The sequence below is a fragment of the Harpegnathos saltator genome, unplaced genomic scaffold, assembly GCF_003227715.2.
Source record: "Harpegnathos saltator strain DR-91 unplaced genomic scaffold, Hsal_v8.6 scaffold83, whole genome shotgun sequence".
Lineage (NCBI taxonomy): Eukaryota > Metazoa > Arthropoda > Insecta > Hymenoptera > Formicidae > Harpegnathos > Harpegnathos saltator.
In genome coordinates, this window is record NW_020230682.1 from 86071 (window position 1) to 104036 (window position 17966).

General features: G+C 41.9%; 3 protein-coding genes across 8 annotated transcripts; 2 read left to right on the plus strand and 1 right to left on the minus strand.

The window, feature by feature from the left end:
• The first annotated feature begins 1475 nt into the window (after positions 1 to 1475).
• Lamtor2 (Late endosomal/lysosomal adaptor, MAPK and MTOR activator 2) lies at positions 1476 to 3278 on the plus strand. Of its 2 annotated transcripts, XM_011142267.2 has the most exons (4): positions 1476 to 1584; positions 1832 to 2313; positions 2606 to 2768; positions 2841 to 3278. In XM_011142267.2, exons 2-4 carry the CDS (start codon positions 2246 to 2248, stop codon positions 2988 to 2990), a joined length of 381 nt encoding a protein of 126 aa, XP_011140569.1. In that variant the 5' UTR covers positions 1476 to 1584; positions 1832 to 2245; the 3' UTR covers positions 2991 to 3278. The 2 variants fall into 2 exon arrangements, with proteins under 2 accessions (XP_011140569.1, XP_025162929.1); XM_025307144.1 differs by lacking the exon at positions 1476 to 1584 and having other exon boundaries at positions 1678 to 2313.
• Positions 3279 to 4663: 1385 nt separating this feature from the next.
• On the minus strand, positions 4664 to 9797 carry inc (BTB/POZ domain-containing protein inc). Of its 2 annotated transcripts, XM_011142268.3 has the most exons (4): positions 9565 to 9796; positions 8940 to 9236; positions 8715 to 8843; positions 4664 to 6927 (listed from the first exon to the last, which is right to left on the minus strand). In XM_011142268.3, the coding sequence occupies exons 1-4, from the start codon at positions 9778 to 9780 to the stop codon at positions 6898 to 6900; spliced, it is 672 nt and encodes a 223-aa protein (XP_011140570.1). In that variant the 5' UTR covers positions 9781 to 9796; the 3' UTR covers positions 4664 to 6897. The 2 variants fall into 2 exon arrangements, with proteins under 2 accessions (XP_011140570.1, XP_019697346.1); XM_019841787.2 differs by lacking the exon at positions 4664 to 6927 and having other exon boundaries at positions 8212 to 8843; positions 9565 to 9797.
• A 354-nt stretch (positions 9798 to 10151) lies between these two features.
• LOC105183863 (glucose-induced degradation protein 4 homolog) lies at positions 10152 to 13773 on the plus strand. Of its 4 annotated transcripts, none has more exons than XM_011142272.3 (5): positions 10152 to 10324; positions 10656 to 10824; positions 11503 to 11670; positions 11771 to 12003; positions 12326 to 13773. In XM_011142272.3, exons 2-5 carry the CDS (start codon positions 10678 to 10680, stop codon positions 12387 to 12389), a joined length of 612 nt encoding a protein of 203 aa, XP_011140574.1. In that variant the 5' UTR covers positions 10152 to 10324; positions 10656 to 10677; the 3' UTR covers positions 12390 to 13773. The 4 variants fall into 4 exon arrangements, 3 of the variants coding, with proteins under 3 accessions (XP_011140574.1, XP_011140571.1, XP_019697345.1); XR_849808.3 differs by lacking the exon at positions 10152 to 10324 and having other exon boundaries at positions 10456 to 10824; positions 12326 to 12715; positions 12787 to 13773; XM_011142269.3 differs by lacking the exon at positions 10152 to 10324 and having other exon boundaries at positions 10456 to 10824.
• Positions 13774 to 17966: the final 4193 nt, after the last annotated feature.

The window sequence follows — 17966 nt, forward strand, 5'->3', positions numbered from 1 at the left end:
TGGCCCTCCGATTTTTAAAATGGTATTTTCTCTACTTTAAATGACGGAACTCTTTCTATAAAGGATTGCGAACTCTAGAACTCTGCGAGGGGCATTCAGAACTCTAATAATTTTTTTCAAATTTGAAGAATGAAGGGCCATCTTCACAGAGGTGATGGAGCGAACACATTCTCTGTCTCTTTTTTGCTTAGCTCGTCGAAACAAGTCGAGCGGAGGGCGGGGTCTCAGAGGAAGTGTCATCGACGAAACGTGCAATGCTTGCGATGCCCGTGTGTTGTATGCAATACGTGCATTTTCTTAAAAAACGAAAAAAAAAATGATTGGCGAAAAAGGACAACGCCGACCGCCAAGGAGATGCGAACCACCGACCTCAACCCCGCGAGTCCAGCGTACTTCCACCAAGCCACACGCTCTTTGAGAAGCTCGCTCCTTCATTTGGTTCATGAATAACTCGCGATTTTCAATCGCGACTTTCTTGCAAACGCTTCAATGTTACGCCGTATCTTTAAGTTCAATGTTAATTTGTCATGCAAATCTATCGACACAACGAGTTTAGTCGAAATCGATCGCTATTGATCATCTCGTTGGATTCACGCCGAGAGTGAAACGTCAGTCTCGGCCGTGTTTCGGGAAGCACAATCTCGGCAACGTTGCGAATCAGAGCGAGATGGAGAGAACATATTCCCTTTCTCTCTCTCTCTTTCGCTTGGCTCGTCAAAACAAGCCGAGCGGAGGGCGGGACTTCAGACGAATAGACGGGAGCAGTTTCTCTGTGTGTGTGTGCCGACTACATTCTTACATAGAAACGTACAGCAATTGAAAATGTTTAAGCATATACCCTGAGATTCTATCTGTTGCGTATAACACGTGTGTGTGTGTGTGTGTGTGTGTGTGTGTGTGTGTGTGTGTGTGTGAGAGTGCGTATATGCACACGTACGTCACGCACACTTTCAATGCAACACATGCACACGGACACAACTGCGCTAAAAAACGCCTGCCGGAGTATAAATAAATACTAACGTAACGCTGAAATATTTTGGAAAAATAATTTTGGGTACACACAAAATATTATCTTATTATCATATATTTATATATCGATATAAATCGTATATAATCTTCATGATATTAATCATATACAATCTCAATTCTTATTTTTTTGTGCATGTTAACATGTTAATTCATGTTATAAATGCATAACAATGCGCGAGACCGTGCTTGTCAAGTACGCTATTATGGTTGTAGCACGGACATAAACCGCCTGAAAGTGGATGTAGCACGGACAGCCACCAGATGCAGGTTTTACCGTCGAAACCTAAAAGTGGATGTAGCATCGTAGTTCCCCTCTCAAAATGAATGCAGATAGCGCCCATTCCCAGTGCGAAAAATCGGTGTCGCCGAAAACGCCGTGTTGGCCGCTCTCAGCTTCCTCTCTGTCTATATTATACTAGATACCTAACTTCGAGCTTTGGCCTATACGAAGGCAGTGCCGAGCGTATTTTCCGGTTCGGCACAGCTTTTTTTAGAAGTTAGGTATCTAGTATAGTATAGACATCTGTTACTGCCGCACAAAATTGACCCGAGAAAGTATGTATTAAATAAGGGAATCAAGCATCTGCGCATGCGTAAAATTGGTGGTCCACAAGGAGAGGGGCTATATAAGCAACATGGTTGATCTAATCAGAAGAAATGTGTTTTGTTTCAATTAATCAGATGTGAATGTCGGACCACCAGGACGGCGCATGCGCGAGATTTCTGTATATTTTTCGGAATTATATATTGAGTCGGAGTTAGCGGTCTAGTTATACTATAGAAGTCTGTGCGGCTGACGCAGATCGCGAGAGAATTGAACGCATGCAATCGGGTCTATTTTCGTGCCACGCGGGAAGGAAAGAAGGAAGGAATCTTCGAATTTATGCGCGCAACGAGTCCTCGTGATCGATGTGATCGTGCTGCTCACGTGCGTGAGTGAGTCACAAGTGCCGAGAGGGAGTCCCCCGACGAAGATCAATCCAACTGCGCATCTGGAGAAGCGTAACTCGTGACTGTTCTCCCGCTCCTCCCCTCTCGTCCTGGTTCCTGCCTCTGACAGTTCATGGAGTATATACATCGCCGATTTGCCGATAACAGCTGATATCAATGTCGAGATAGGCTGCCGGGGAAAGGAAAGATTTCTGCAGAAACGTAAAAAAATAAATAGCATTCGATTGACGAAGAAATATCGAGGATCGAGGGTGACAGCGAAAATATGCTGAAGCCGAAGGCTCTCACGCAGGTTCTCAGTCAAGCGAACACCGGAGGTGTGGAGAACACTTTGTGAGTGAGAACTTTTGCGGAAGTATACAACGAAAAACTCTTTTCTAGGACATTTTGCGCTCCTGAATTCTTTTCTTAATATCTCTCGCGTTTTTTTTCAAAGTTTGCAATTCCCGGTCAGCTGTTATATTACAGTATAAAGAGACTACTCTTCCTTTTCCTTTGATTAATAAATATCTTTATCTTTTTTAATCTATATCTTTGTTATTATTAATAAAAATAATTTGTATAAATGTGATGCTTTTGTGATATGTATTAAGATTAAGTTGAATTGACGCAATAAATTCCACAGATTGCTCAACAGAGATGGAGGATTGCTGGCTTATAGCGGTTATGGAGACAAGGATGCTAGAGTGACAGCTGCCATCACGAGTAACATTTGGACTGTTTACGAGAAGAACGGGAGGAACGCCTTTAAAGAGGACGAGCTGCAGTTTGTTCTGATGGATTGCATGGTAACGATACATCCGTCAGCAAATTTTACGGTGCTAATAGATGAAAGTTTATCACATTCTGTTTGCTTGTAGGAAGGGAAGGTTGTTATTACAGAGGTAGCCAACTTGTTGTTATGTTTGTACGCAAAGGAAAATGTAGGATTTGGTCTGTTGCGGGAGAAGGCACAGGCGTTAGCTCAATATCTTGATCAACCCTTGAAGACAATAGCAAGTATGCCCTGAGGGAGTCTTATATACGATCTGTTTCTGAGGAAATCAATGTATTATAATGCATTATGCTTATTCTGTACTATTTATTTGTCATTTGTAAGAACTTGCGATTTGTACGAATACTGTATGCACATGTTTAAATATATTTTTTATTAATTTTAAATCGTGCGTGCGTGCGTGTGTGCGTTATCGTCTTGATATGTGTATGTGTACAATCGAGTGACAGAGGGTAAGTGAGAAGATAAAGCAGAAGGATGCATGTGTATAACTTTAATAATACAATAAATCTTTTATTCTTCATATAAGTTACAATTAATAAAAACAATTTGTATTTAATTTTATCTCACTTTACAAATCACACACTATAATCGTAAAACTTACTTGATGTAAGCTCACCCATCGGTAATGCAATGTCATCAGAGAGTTGCCGTATGTGTAAACGACTATTATTATCATTATTATTCATTTAATACATAAGTCATTCGGAGAAATTTAATTTCTTCTTTGTATGATTCATCATCGGGATAGATATTTATGTGACTGACTCGGCAAGAAAATAATCAACAACATTATATGATTTATCTTCCTCGTCGCTTGCACGGCGAATTGCACTACCACTAGATAAGAATTATTGCGTAGAAATCTCTAAAAATGTCTAACACCTTCGATATATGCCGGAATCGTCCTAAACTTTAAGTTAGACGTTAAATAAACGTTAACCGATGAATTTTGATTACATTATTATACATCCGCGCATACGTGCGATGACGTGAGAAGTTGTATACGAGTCTCGGATGCTGAAACTTTCTAGAGTATCCGCAACCGAGGACAGCGGCAGCGAAAGTCGGAAAATCGTGCGACATAGATCTAAGCTGAAAAGTATTCAAAAGCACTCGCGCGTGACGTACTCGACAAATACTCGGAGTGAAACAAAGTACACATTGCGGTAGCAGAAAGCAACAATAGGGAGTTTTTGCAATTTTGCCGTCTCTCAGATACAGTCCATACAGCGCAAAAGATGCTGCAATTTTCCAGCAATGTTGCCGCAACTTTTGCGCTGTACGGTGGCAAATGTAAATCGTGAACGTTACTCGCTCAGAAATAACGTCGCAACATACGCGACCAATAGCATTCACGATCAACATTTACCGTATCTGAGAAACGGTATTGCAAAAGTTCCCCAACAAGGCGCGTCGTACGCGATGTCCTTTCACGGCGCTCCTTTTATTCTCCTCCCCATATAGCACAAAAATTGCAGCAACATTGCAACATTATTGCAACGTTGCAGCAATGTTGCTACAACTTTTTGTGCTGTATGGATCTTTACATTTCGCGCCCAGATAGAGCAGAAAATCACGATGGCACCAGAATGACGAGAAAATGACCGAATCATGATGAAAAAAAAATGGGTTTTCCTCATCGTTCTGACATCATGATTTTCCGTTCTGCCAGGGCTCAACGACTCGTTTCGTCCGCCGCGAATTATTCAGTCCTCGACGAGGTGCGAACGCTATCTTCTTGATCTCTAACGCCGAACATCGAATGTATAGTCGTGGTAAAATTTACGTCTAGCGCTTCTTCGAGGTCTAGCTATATGAAAGTACAAACTTTACATGAGTGAAATGGGTGGTGCTCGCCGTGTGTGTGTGTGTGTGTGTGTGTGTGTGTGTGTGTGTGTGTGTGTACGCGTGTGTGTGTATGTGGTGGTGATAACGACGACGATGAACGTTAATGATTGACGCCGATACTAAATTAACGACCGGACCGGTGGATTTGAGCTAGAAAAGAATATATGCCTTACGTTTTAGCCTAAACAACACTGTACACAGCGCGGGATTAACAATATTGGTCCTAGAGTCTCTGAAAGGTTTTCCGTCGCGATTTACCAAGTGAGAACCGTTCACCAGCCAATCCGAATGGTATCGTTATTATTACAATCGCTGTTACAATCTCGTCGTTATTATTATTATTATTATTACTATCACTATTACTATTATCGTCTTTTGCTTCCGTGTTCTCTCTCGCAGCTTAGGTGTACGATATATCGAGACCGATGATGACACACAATGACAAAAATGTATAAAAATGCAACGTCGCGTCCATCGCGTTTTAATCGCCACTCTCTGCCAATGGTGCAAGTTTGCTTGTTGCAAAAGGGGAACAACATTGCGTTATGCGTGAGAAACAATAACTTCGGTGTGTACGATAATACTAATGGCACATCTACGACAAGCCGATATCCCATATAGCGCAAGAGTTGCAGAAACATTGTTGCAACGTTGCTGCAATATTGCCGCAACTCTTGTGCCGTATAGGATTATACGACGCGCTCTTCTTTTCCTCGTATTGTATAATAACATCTCGTTAAGTATGAATATATTGTCTAGGACACTTTCTTCGAGTAGGCCTTCGACAATTGACACCTACACCTTCGTCGCAAGTATCCTCGCGCGTGTCACTACGGATGTAAAGGACCATATTGCAACTGCAAATATCCTGTGCGAAACGAAACAACGTGGAGATCCCTCTAGTTGTATAACACGTCCTTCTCTTCCTTCTCTACTGATTTGCAACAACGGAATCGCATTATCTGTTTCTCTTTTCCTCTCTGCTTTTTTCTCTTTTCTCTCTTTTTTTCTTTTCTTTTTGGGTTTTCGCGTAACGCTGTGAGATACATGAAATACATCGCGTATGTGTGTGTGTATGTGTTTCGCTGCTGAAAATTCCCTTCCGCAATGGCACCTCCTCGCGAATTCTTTAAGCCTCTGCCATCTTTCACGCGCGTCTTCTCCCGGAGATTTGTGTATATCCTTAATATAAGTAGTGTAATAAAAATTGCTTCGTTTAGAAAAAATCCCTTTTTTTTTCCTCTCTCGTACGAACAGTATTGTGTAAAAAGTCTCAGCGCTCCCTCACGTACTCATAATTATATCGGTTTATGCATCGGGTTTCGAAAATTATCACGTTAGGTATTACAAACATTATTTTATGTCCTTCTCTTCTTTATATAGCGGCAGTGCGAAGGTAAGTAATTTAGACATCTTACGATAAGGACACGGATGGGAAAAAGAACCCTTTCTCTCTCTCTCTCTCTCTCTCTCTCTTTTCTTCTTTCTTTCTCTCTCTCTTTTGTACATTTTGGTACAAAAATGACACGACCTACACCTACTATTATACCGAAGACAAGAGCTACCGTATAGAAATTTCTATGAAACTGATTGCCTGTCTCCACGAGTGCCATTCATTAGAGTATTCGATAAAGCTAAAACATAACTGCAGCCATTATGGAACAACATTATTTATTAATAATATATAACTATGCGCTTTCTCTCTCTCTCTCTCTCTCTCTCTCTCTCTCTCTCTCTCTCTCGCTCTCTCTCGCTCTCTCACTGACTATAGCATTTCACCTGCTTTTAAAGCAGATAGATGTGCTTAATAGAAAAAGGAAGGTTCCTGCTTGATGCATGTCGTATTATAGCGATTATATCTGTATATAAACTGTACGAAATTATTAAGCTATCCCTTTCCCATTTTTGAGATCAACATTCTCTTTCTTGTGTTTTTCTTTCTTTCTTTCTTTCTTTATTCCATTTTGCTCTCTCGGACACTGTGTCGATATAATGAAGAGGAATAAATTAATAATAACGTGATACTTTCGGTTTTAAAGCTTCATGTACAATCTTGCTATGTAATAAATACATGTCTATAAAATTTGCTTATCCTTTGCACAATAATGTCCCTATATGTAAACATTAGACGGTAGTAGTAGAAATAGAGAGAATATAATATGGAGAGAAGTATACACGGGGTTTTACAATGTAACGTTTTAAATGTAAAAACGAAAACAGTCTTCATCTTGTCGCAGCGCAGTTGATCAAACTAAAGGAGGCAAGGGAAAACAAGGACGCGGGTCTAGACATTACATGCGTGAACCCTTCTGCTGCAAAACCTAGAATGTAATCCAATAAGTCTAAGCTTAATACAAACGTATATCAGTTTGCTTCACTTACAATTATAATTAAACTTAATTCTAGCCACGGACTCTAATGGGACATGAGACAAAGTTATACGAAGTTTCACTATCCGGGAATCATCAACGTTCCGCCTCTTTTATATATTGTTGTATCTCGTTCCCTCCCCCTCTCTCTTTTTCTCTCGTGTGAATCAACCGGATGAAATATTGACACACGCCAATTCAGCTGTAGCTACTGTGTGAATCCCCAAAAGCTACCGTCATTAAGGAAAGCAAACCCGCATAAATGTTGTAAAGATTAGTACATACGCTAATACCAAGATTAATGTTTCGCGTCGTACAAGAGAATTATACACAAGCACCTGTGACCTGGGGCTAACAACAATTCACTCTCAACGTCGCGCAAGGAAGACACAATGTACGATGAATAATAATCTGGCATGCAACAGTGATCAAGTCATGCAGGTCGCACGGGGCATAAAGTAACCAAACCAATGAAAGAAAAATTTCTTTATTCAACGAACGGCATGCGGTACAATAATAATAATAATAATAATTGTATAATACATATAACAAATGTCAGAGGCAGAACATGCTCAACATGCGAACAGGCCTCTGGGCTTCACACAGATTATCAGGTGGTTTTTCTTCAGTTTTTTTCAACACGGGCTTTAACATTAATATATATGTATGTGTGTCAATGTACAAAGCGCACACGTAGAGAAACACACACACACACACACACACACACACACACACACACACACACACACACACACACGCACACGCACGCACGCACACACACACACATAACACATACCACACACATACAGACATATGTGTGTATGTACACGCACATACACACGCACAAAACAGAATAGGGAGATTCACGATCCACAAATTCCTTTCTTTCCAGGGACCTTACTTCTGAGACACGCAAAACCACCTAATAATGTCTGTTGCTAAACACTTTATGTCTACGAGAGAATATCTTTCCCTTTGTGTTTTGCCTCCTTTCGAGAAACGATAAGCAAAATAATTCTAAGCAACTGTCAAAAATATTGCGGAGAAAATGTATAGAGGAATATATTGCTGGATCAAGCGTGATTGAGACAGGAGACGTGAGGTAATTCAATCTCGTAATAAGAAAAGTGTATATCATATTTATCGTACGTGTAGTGTGATAAAGCTTATTTTTGGTTTTCTTTTTTTTTCTCTACCCAACCCGTATCAGTATAGGCAAATTGTTAATACCCAAAAAGAGAAAAATAATACCGCTTTATTTGACCTTATCGGAATGATGAAAGTGTGTTATTTGATCTCACAATAGCGTTAGAAATTGAGAAAATCAATGTTGGATTGCAAGAAACAGGATTATTTTAGGACAATTTTCTCCCATTTATGGCAGTGAAACATTTGGAAATTTCATTGGAACTCAATCTTTTCTTCTAAACAGGAAAGTGCTTGTGTTCCCAGCTGAGAAGTAGTTAGATATTTATTGCTTCAATAAATATCTCATGCAACCCAACATAGAAGGGACATACAACACTGTGTGACGCAGATTACTTAGAATATATAGTTTCACTTAAAAGTAGTGAGAGAAGATATTCAGTAAAAGAAGAATGTGATTGAACCTTGATCAAGAAATCTGTTGCAGTTTATATGTCGATTCGGATATAACGAAAACATAAAATGAGACCGCATTAGCCATGGCTACTTTGACTCAAATAAGGATGGGAAACAGTCGAATAGGATAGCGGTACCTTGACACGATCCGTGGATTCCTGCTCCTTACTGCTGAGCTGATTCGCTCCGTATTCCCGGCTTACGACACACAGGAATTCGGCGTGATCGTCATTACCATAGTTGTATTGAGAACCTATGTTAATTAACTGAAAGAAGAGAAAAAGAGAAGCACAGTGTCACACACAGTGTTGTCCTTTACAACAACCTTATTTATGATATGCGACAACAGCAAGAAGACCGACCTGTTCAAATTTCCACCCGTCCGACAAGGTAGATACCATTTGTGTCAACTCATCCTCGTGACACTGCAGTACTCTGTAGACGTGCTTCTTGGAGTCTCTCTGTGGCCGAGTGTCCCTCAGTATAATTCTTTCTTTGATTAGCCGAATGAGCTCGGTGATATTATAAAACTCCGCCTCCTCTAACACACCCTCCTCCGTGAGGTCCTTGTTGATGACCAGCTTGCCGTGGCGCAAATAATTTAAAACCGGACTGAAGTACGTAGGATCGCGATCTATCAGGTACGCTCCCGTTTCGTCCTTAAAAATAAAGCATTCACACGACCGTTCAGCTCGGGTAAGACCGACGCGCGATCGCGGACGGCCGGCGAGGAGAAGAGAAAAGAAAAAAAAGAGAGAGAGAGGGGGGAGAGGGGGAGAGAGAGAGAGAGAGAGAGAGAGAGAGAGAGAGAGAGAGAGAGAGAGAGAGAGAGAGAGAGAGAGAGAGAGAGAGAGAGAGAGAGAGAGAGAGAGAGAGAGAGAGAGAGAGAGAGAGAGAGAGAGAGAGAGAGAGAGTACGCCACGGTGGGCGGATTTATCTCGGCCGAGCTTGTTTGAAATTCCCGGTAAAGAACCAGTGTCAACTAACCCTGTCCGAAATGAGGTCCGAGTCCTCTTGGCACAGTCGGTAGAGGAACGAGTTCGGATCTCTCGCCAGGGTGGTCTTCGCCGTTAAAAAATACGTCCCGCCTACATTCAGTCGCACCCACTGATTATTGCACCGTTTATGAACATGATTCTCTGTCACTTCGCGCGAGTTCATGTCGCCAAAGTCCGCCATACTTGCATTGGCATCAATTGACATTAAAGAGAAGTCAGGTTACGTTAGGTCGCGCGACCGAGGCGCCACCGTCTCGCTGGCGGACGATCCATGCGGCGCTTAGATTCCCCACTCCTCTACTTCGCCGGCGGAGCAATTGCCCGTGCATGCGCGCGCGCGCGCATGCGAGCGGCGGAAAACTCGCGAGCGAGAGATTGGCAAGATCGCCGTGAATTTGCGCTGTTCTCGACGAGAACGAGAACCCCGAAGAGCAACGCATGACCCGACACCCTCGTCGAGCCCGTGACCGAGCGATCGACATCGGTTAAAAAGCGCGCGGTCGTGTGCACGCATGCGCGCGCGCGCGACTCACGTCTGCGCGTCATTCGAGTGACGAACGGCCTGCGGCCGCGCTCGAATTCGAACGGCCGCCATTTCGAGCGTGTCAGCGACGAGTTTCCGCGGCTTCGCCGCTCGCCTCGGTCTCCGTCGCTCCTCCGCATGTCCGGGCGAGACAAATCGCACGCGAGGAGAAGGCGCGACGAGTCGCCGCGTCAACGAGCGAACCGAGCGATCACGGCGATTGACGGTACGTACGTGTGACTGTGATTGGAGCGGGACGCATGTGGCGTGTGTATATATGTGTGTGTGTGTGTGTGTGTGTGTGTGTGTGTGTGTGTGTGTGTGTGTGGTGTGTGTGTGTGTGTGTTGTGTGCGTGTAACCGCGCTGGCGACCATCGCGGTCTGGCTTCGAGGCTAACGCGTATAAAAACGTCCATATAACGCGGATTACCGGCAGTCATTGCGACGGCAGTATCTTTCCGGCGTGATATGCGGGGCGCCGCGTCGCGCGTCGCCGTCGTCATCGTTATCGTCGCGATCGTGGACTAAAGATTATAATCGCTCGTGGCTCGCTCGAGGTCTCCGCTCGGGGAGGAGAGGATGCCGGTGAAAGTGGACGTGGTGCCGCCGCCACCCGCAAACTCCAAGCAGCCAGGTGTCACGAAGTCCTTGCTGTACAACGGCTCGCGCTTCCAGGGCTCGCAGAAGTCCAAGGGCAACAGCTACGACGTAGAGGTGGTTTTGCAGGTTAGCTGTTCTCTTCCTGCCCGTCCGTCCGTCCGTCCGTCCGTCCGTCCGTCCGTCCGTCCATCCATCCGTCCATCCATCCATCCATCCATCCGTCCATCCATCCATCCATCCATCCATCCATCCGCCCGCCCGCCCGCTGCTGCTGCCGCCGCCGTCGCCGTCGCCGTCCCCCCCCCAGCCTAGTAGAGCGCCCCGCGCGTCTCTCGTGCGAGCATCGGCCAGCACCGCCTCCGCACCTCTTCGTCGTCGCTTTTCGGAAATTGCGCGACAATTTGGAGTAACGTGCGGCCGATGACGACGGCGACGGCGACGACGATGCTCTTCCTTGCCCTCCCGTCCCTTTGATGTATGAGCTTTGTATCTGCTTTCGCTCGTGTCGTTGCTCCCCGAGATTCTCGCAGCCGAAGAGAGAGAGAGAGAGAGAGGATCGTCGGTTCGCGCGCGCGACGTAGATTGCACGAGGTAACCTATGACGCGTTGCGCAAGCGGCGCGCACTTGGCGCGTGTCACCCTCGCGCGCATAGTACGTTGACAGCTCGTCGCACTCGCGGGGTACATGGTACAGCACGAGTTTGCTTTGTCCCCGAGGATGCGGTCACGCTTCTCCGGCGTGAAAGACGCGGAACGCGAGACACGTGAACAACCGTCACTGATAAGGCTTTCTGTGTTTTGCAGCACGTGGACGAGGAGAACAGTTATTTGTGCGGATACTTGAAAATCAAGGGTCTGACGGAGGAGTTTCCGACGCTGACGACCTTCTTCGACGGCGAGATCATCTCCAAGAAGTACCCGTTCCTCACCCGCAAGTGGGATGCTGACGAGGATGTTGACAAGAAGCACTGGGTTCGTTCTCGACGCCTTATCTATGCTGAGTCGCTATCATTATTAGGTTATCATTGGTTTATATCTTTTCGTTTCTTTTTTCCTTCCTTATTCGTTGCAGAGTAAGTTCGAGTCGTTCTGTCAGTATGCCAAAACATTCAATTCCGACACGTTCGATTACGAGGCACTGAAGGGAACCGACTTTGTATTTATGAGGTGGAAAGAACACTTTCTGGTTCCTGACCACACAATCAAAGATATCAACGGTGCCTCCTTCGCGGGATTCTACTATATTTGCTTCCAAAAATCAGCCGCCTCAATAGAGGGCTTTTATTATCATCGTAGTTCTGAATGGTAAAGCGACAACCAGTTACACATTCCTCCTCTTATCCCTCTATAATTGTTCATCCACTCCTTGAGACTTGGTAGCTTTCAATTAGGGAGATTCGACAGATTAGTAATCGTTGGAAATACTTGCACCTTTGAACACAGACAAGTGATATTTACACCAGACTAAAATATGTCACAGGTATACGATCAATGTTTGCAATGACGCAGTTAAGCTAAATTCGACTATCAATCGATAGTGTAATGATATATTATTGCTGTGAGATTACACGCAGCATGTCACTGCATGTGTAGCGGTGCCATAATTATAATCATATTATTGTTTCAGGTATCAGTCGTTGAATCTGAAACATGTGCCGGAACATAGTATACAAATTTACGAGTTCAGGTGAAGTCGATACCCTCGCTGAGAAAATCTCGATATTCAAGTCTTTTCCCCCTGTAGCATGCAGATCTCGTAAGAATTTGGCGTACAAATTTCATCACGACCTTTTGTGAAAAGCTCGCGTTTGTGTTTAATCGTGACACTGCAGTGACGAGGCTGTCTACGATGAAACGATGGAATTTGATGAACCAAATGACGTTATACAATCCATATGGTACTGACCATAGAAATCTTACCATTTCCTTTGTGCTGTTCCCTTCTTAGTCAACGGAGAGATTCGTGAAGGATAGCGAATGATTGAACTCCTTATTTGATGATATTATCGATCTTCAGGTTATCTTCTCATATTGATTGTAAAGTGATTTTATCGAAATAAATTATTTGATGCCTCTTATCATTTTTAGATTATTTGTACTCGTTGTACTCGTGCTGGCATTGTAAAAGGTCTTTGGTCTACAGTCTGTGCATGATTCAACATTGACATGTGTTCGATACTGTGAAATCATGTCTGTTTCTTTCGTTCTCAAAGCGACACGCCCGAATTGCGCGTGACGATGCAAATTGAAGAAAAAACCTGATGAGAGTCTACATTTTTAGAAATCACACACGATTGTATGAGAATTATGCCCGTCAAATCTCTTGATTTTGTGCTCGAGCGTCTATGAGATCTGTCTGCTATATTACGGAAGGCCGTGTGTAATTGTTGTAATTCAAATGAGCTGGACATATATCGTAGGAAGAAGAAGAAGAAGAAGAAGAAGAAGAAGAAGAAGAAGGAAGAAGAAGAAGAAGAAGAAGAGATAATCTTGAAAGTTATTTAAGAAAAAGATTAAGAGAGAAAGAGAGAGAGCATCTTGAGATATCGAGGTTTGACCTGTATATTTTATGTTGGAGATATATTTATTTTATGCAGTCGATCTTTGTCGGACTCTAATATTTTATACGTACATACATGTGCGATATGTGTATGTGTGTGCGCATAATACGTGTATACGCACACACACACACACACACATTTGATTTTAAGACTAGGCAGTAGACATATGTTGAGGCTGTTTATAAAACTTGTCTTCACGTTTCGATTGAGTGTTAATTAAATATTAATTCTCTTAGGGAGATAGCGCATTGTTGTGATAAGCATTACGATAATATACGCATATATATATATATATAATGTATATATATATATATATATATATACACGCATATATATATATTATATATATATATACGGATGTATATAAGTTTACGGATTATAACGTGACTAATATATATAGCTTAACGGAGAGTTGTGCGTTCGGCATACCGCAGCTTTCGTTTGTGAGGTTCACAAAAAAAAAAGAAGACTCTTCTCTCGACGACACCCGGTGATACCGATACTCCGGCGACGATACACCGCATCCTCCGCATCGTTTCCGAGACTTTACGTTCGTTAGATGTTAAGTATCGAAACACTTGCGCTGAAACACATCCGAATACTTAAAAGGTCAAATAGGCAGAACGCGGTGAATATGCTTTTTACTCGCAATAAGTTTGCAGGCGGTCGCTCGCTCTTTGGATAATTGGGAAAACGTAGAGGATATATATACGTAAAACGAAAAAAAAAATATATATATATATTTAATATAACATTAAATATTTTAAAATATACATACAGACGCGTTGTTAACTATGTTAAGTCGAGACTTTATTACAAGAAAAAAAAGAACGATCCACTGTTATTATGTTTTTTATTTGTAAGCTGTACATTGTTGCGCACGTGTTTCCTTTTAAGAGTTTTTATATATATATATATATATATATATATATATATATATATATATATATCTCTCCTTGTGTTGTCGGTTAGCGATACAATATAATCGGCTATAAACGTGCAAAATTTTACATATCAATACATGATTTGCAATATAATACAACGCTATGTATCCTTCTTTTTGCGAGACTACGAGAGGAACGATTAGAGCTTCGAGCACTAAATCTGATCCCGGAGCTCGCGACTCCGGCGCGACTTTCTCGGTGACAAAGACGATTCGGACGATTCTTCTGCGGTGACTTTCGACATTTGAGTCCTCGCCAGAGTTAACGCGCGTCGTTTTTCAGAAACGAGAGGATTCACCTTCGCGACTCGACCGTATGTGCTTTAAACTACGCGGTGATCTCGAACGAGCGCAAATCAGAGCCGACGATCGCAGTTCGCCATCACATCACACAATTCTGAAGCTTGTAACGATTAGAATCACCGTAGCCTAGGACGTATCGATTAGCGGAAGCGATTACAGTGCTCAGACCGACAGGAAAGTAACATCGCAACGCGTCGCCATCGCAGATTCCGACGATCTAACGAGGAATCCGAGTTTGACTCAATTAAGCATAATAGTTGAGATTAGGAAGATATTTATTGTGTACAGCGAGAGCGAAAGAGAGAGCGTGTGGAGCGGAATCTCTATCTTCGTCCTCGGCGCGAAACGAGACTTTGCTGTTAACACATAAAGCTAACATTTTACTATTAAATTAGAAACACTTTGTGTCAAACGGGACGGCATTTCTTCATTTCTTCCTCCCCACCTTGGCGCGCTCGATGCGTCTCCTCCCCCTCTAACAAGGAACATCCGCGAAGTGTGTGTCTCCTATTTCGACGAAACTTGACGTATTTGTAGAGTGGCCGAAAATATGAGACCCATGTTCTTTTTTATCGACGATGACTCAGGTTTAAGGGAGGTGAAACTGCCGCTCAAAATTTCATCCCCTTTATGCTATCTCGATAATTATTGCAGATAGGAAAAAACTTTTCAAATAAAAATTGTATGGCATAAAAAAACGTATAATTTTTATTTAAAAAGTTTTCCCCTATCTGCAAGTTATCGAGATAGCGTAGAGGGGGTGAAACTTTGAGGGCCAGTTTCACCCCTCATACCTGAGCCATTGCCGATAAAAAAAAATATAAGTCTTTTATCTTTGGCTGCTCTACAAATTTCATCAAAATCGGAGACATGCACTTCGCGGATGTTCCTTGTAAGTGCAATTTTCATTGTCGCAACGAAATGTACAATATCGCTAACATTGCTCGCAATGTTAAGAGGGGAGTTATACGCGGAAGCCCGTTTTCAAGGTTATTTTTACGAATTTTTCTAACAGAAACGGTAAGACCAATGGACTTGAAATTTTTACAGTATATTCGTTAATGTGTACAAGATATGAAATAAATTTTATTGAACCACAAGAACCGGTCCAATTTGTAATTAGATAAATTAGATAAAAAAGATTTAGATAAAAATGCAGTCATCCATTTGCAAGCTCTATGTTAGCTATCGACGTAATTCGGGCCCCTCACTGCTCTGAAACCAAAAAATGAGAAGGATTTCTAAGATATACGGTTGCCACTATAGCCCGTAGCAAAATGAAGGCAGTGGAAAAGTTTGGAAAAATAATGACTGTACAAAAAAAAGGTATCGGAAGTGAAACTTTTCCAATTTGTAATCATGTTTAAAAAAATTAATAAAATAAAACATAACTGTGTTCGAGGTAGGGGCGCGAAAACTACACGTCTGCTATATATTGTAAAAATTTCAAGTTACTCGGTTCAGTAGTTTTTGCGTAATCGTGTCGACGGGTTAAGAAAATGGTGTTTGCAGATAAACGCGTTTCAAGTTTTGTGTGTGTACTTTTCCTGCAGATAGTAACAAATTTATTTTATATTTTGAACATTAATAAATATACGCTATGAAAATTTCCAGTCCATTAATCCCACCGTTTCTGTTGAAAAAATTCGTAAAAATAGCCTTAAAAACGGTCCGCTCCGCATGTGATTCCCTCCTTAAGGAGAGCTCACCGTTTCGAGCGAGGAGATCTACTTGGATCTCCTCTCTTACTGATCACCCGAAGCATGCACTCTGGAACATTGTAGTGTCAAGTTGAGTTTATTTAGTACATCTCACAGAGAAGTAAGCACATCGTTATATTCTCATATAAAACAATATATAATAATAGTTCTTTTTTTGTATATATATACACATAATATAATTTAGTTAAGTCTAACGTAATATAAATACATCTCGTGTGCTTTCCTGGCATTGTTGAGTGATTTGTTTTACAGATTACATCGTTCGAAGAGATCTCACGTATGTATGTATGGTGTGTTCGCTCGTTTATATACAGGGTGTCCCATTTTAATCCGGCCGGCTGAATAAAATTCGAGGATATTTTCCAGAAAAAAATGTCAGACAAATGTTGCTCAGTTCTAAGGGGGACATTCGATGCCATCAACAATTTTGACCTCGGGTGAAGGGTTCAAGGTCATTTAAGGTCAACTTTTCTTCTTAAATGGGAACCCCTATTTTTCACATCGGCAATCGATTCTACGTAAAAAAAAAAAAAAATGAAACTTTTGTTTGAAGCATTTTTTTTATAACACAAACTAATTTCACTTATTCAGCCTCCAAAATTGAAATTTTCAAACTTTCTGAATTTTGTACTCGAGAATGGTGGGGTTTGGGGGGAAATTGCAGAAGACAAAAAGTTCTTGGAATGCTGCAAGGAATTCACTCGAATTTTCGCATAGTTGATCGTGCACTTTTCTCGAGGTACCTCCTGACAGGTAGAACATTGGCGGAAAAAAGTGCACGATCAACTATGCGAAAATTCGAGTGAATTCCTTGCAGCATTCCAAGAACTTTTTGTCTTCTGCAATTTCCCCCCAAACCCCACCATTCTCGAGTAAAAAATTCAGAAAGTTTGAAAATTTCAATTTTGGAGGTTGAATAAGTGAAATTAGTTTGCGTTATAAAAAAAATGCTTCAGACAAAAGTTTCATTTTTTTTTTTTACGTAGAATCGATTGCCGATGTGAAAAATAGGGGTTGCCATTTAAGAAGAAAAGTTGACCTTGAATGACCTTGAACCCTTCACCCGAGGTCAAAATTGTTGATGGCATCGAATGTCCCCCTTAGAACTGAGCAACATTTGTCTGACATTTTTTTCTGGAAAATATCATCCTCGAATTTTATTCAGCTGGCCGGATTAAAATGGGACACCCTGTATATATATATGTATACACTATATATATATATATATATATATATATATATATATATATATATAAAAAATACACAAACATATCTCCCGCAATTTTACACTGTACAAGTTAACTTACTCTTACAGGTCTCTACAGGTGCATTAAATAAGACAGTAATACTCTGAAACAATGTACATCCGTGGAAAGTTCCTAGATCTTGTCGAACACAGGATCGCAGGACGCAGACGACTACACATCTCGTAAGGTATGAAACGAAGAGATACGGGAGAGAACCGTTCAACGCCCCATCGATAAGTCTAATCGGTGCGATTCAATGTAGAAACTTGTGTCGTGGAAAGAGTCAATTTATTGCTCTTTATAAAACTGTCTCCTTAAAAAATATATAGCTCTTCCGCGGTCCGCCCATCATCATCGCTCGTAGTTTGTGTGATAGAGGTTTCGTGGAGAAGAGATGTACATATACATACATGTATATACACACACGCGCGCGCGCGCGCACATATATATGTATATATGTATGTATATCTACATTTCGCACTCGCTCTGTATA

Coding starts and splice junctions, on each gene's coding strand:
- Lamtor2 (XM_011142267.2), top strand. CDS start 2,246: ATGCTGAAGCCGAAGGCTCTCACGCAGGTTCTCAGTCAAGCGAACACC. Junction 2,314..2,605: donor GGAGGTGTGGAGAACACTTT/GTGAGTGAGAAC, acceptor TAAATTCCACAG/ATTGCTCAACAGAGATGGAG. Junction 2,769..2,840: donor TTGTTCTGATGGATTGCATG/GTAACGATACAT, acceptor GTTTGCTTGTAG/GAAGGGAAGGTTGTTATTAC.
- inc (XM_019841787.2), bottom strand. CDS start 9,780: ATGTCAATTGATGCCAATGCAAGTATGGCGGACTTTGGCGACATGAAC. Junction 9,237..9,564: donor CGGACCTCATTTCGGACAGG/GTTAGTTGACAC, acceptor TTTATTTTTAAG/GACGAAACGGGAGCGTACCT. Junction 8,844..8,939: donor ACGGGTGGAAATTTGAACAG/GTCGGTCTTCTT, acceptor CTCTTCTTTCAG/TTAATTAACATAGGTTCTCA.
- LOC105183863 (XM_011142272.3), top strand. CDS start 10,678: ATGCCGGTGAAAGTGGACGTGGTGCCGCCGCCACCCGCAAACTCCAAG. Junction 11,671..11,770: donor ATGTTGACAAGAAGCACTGG/GTTCGTTCTCGA, acceptor TATTCGTTGCAG/AGTAAGTTCGAGTCGTTCTG. Junction 12,004..12,325: donor TATCATCGTAGTTCTGAATG/GTAAAGCGACAA, acceptor TTATTGTTTCAG/GTATCAGTCGTTGAATCTGA.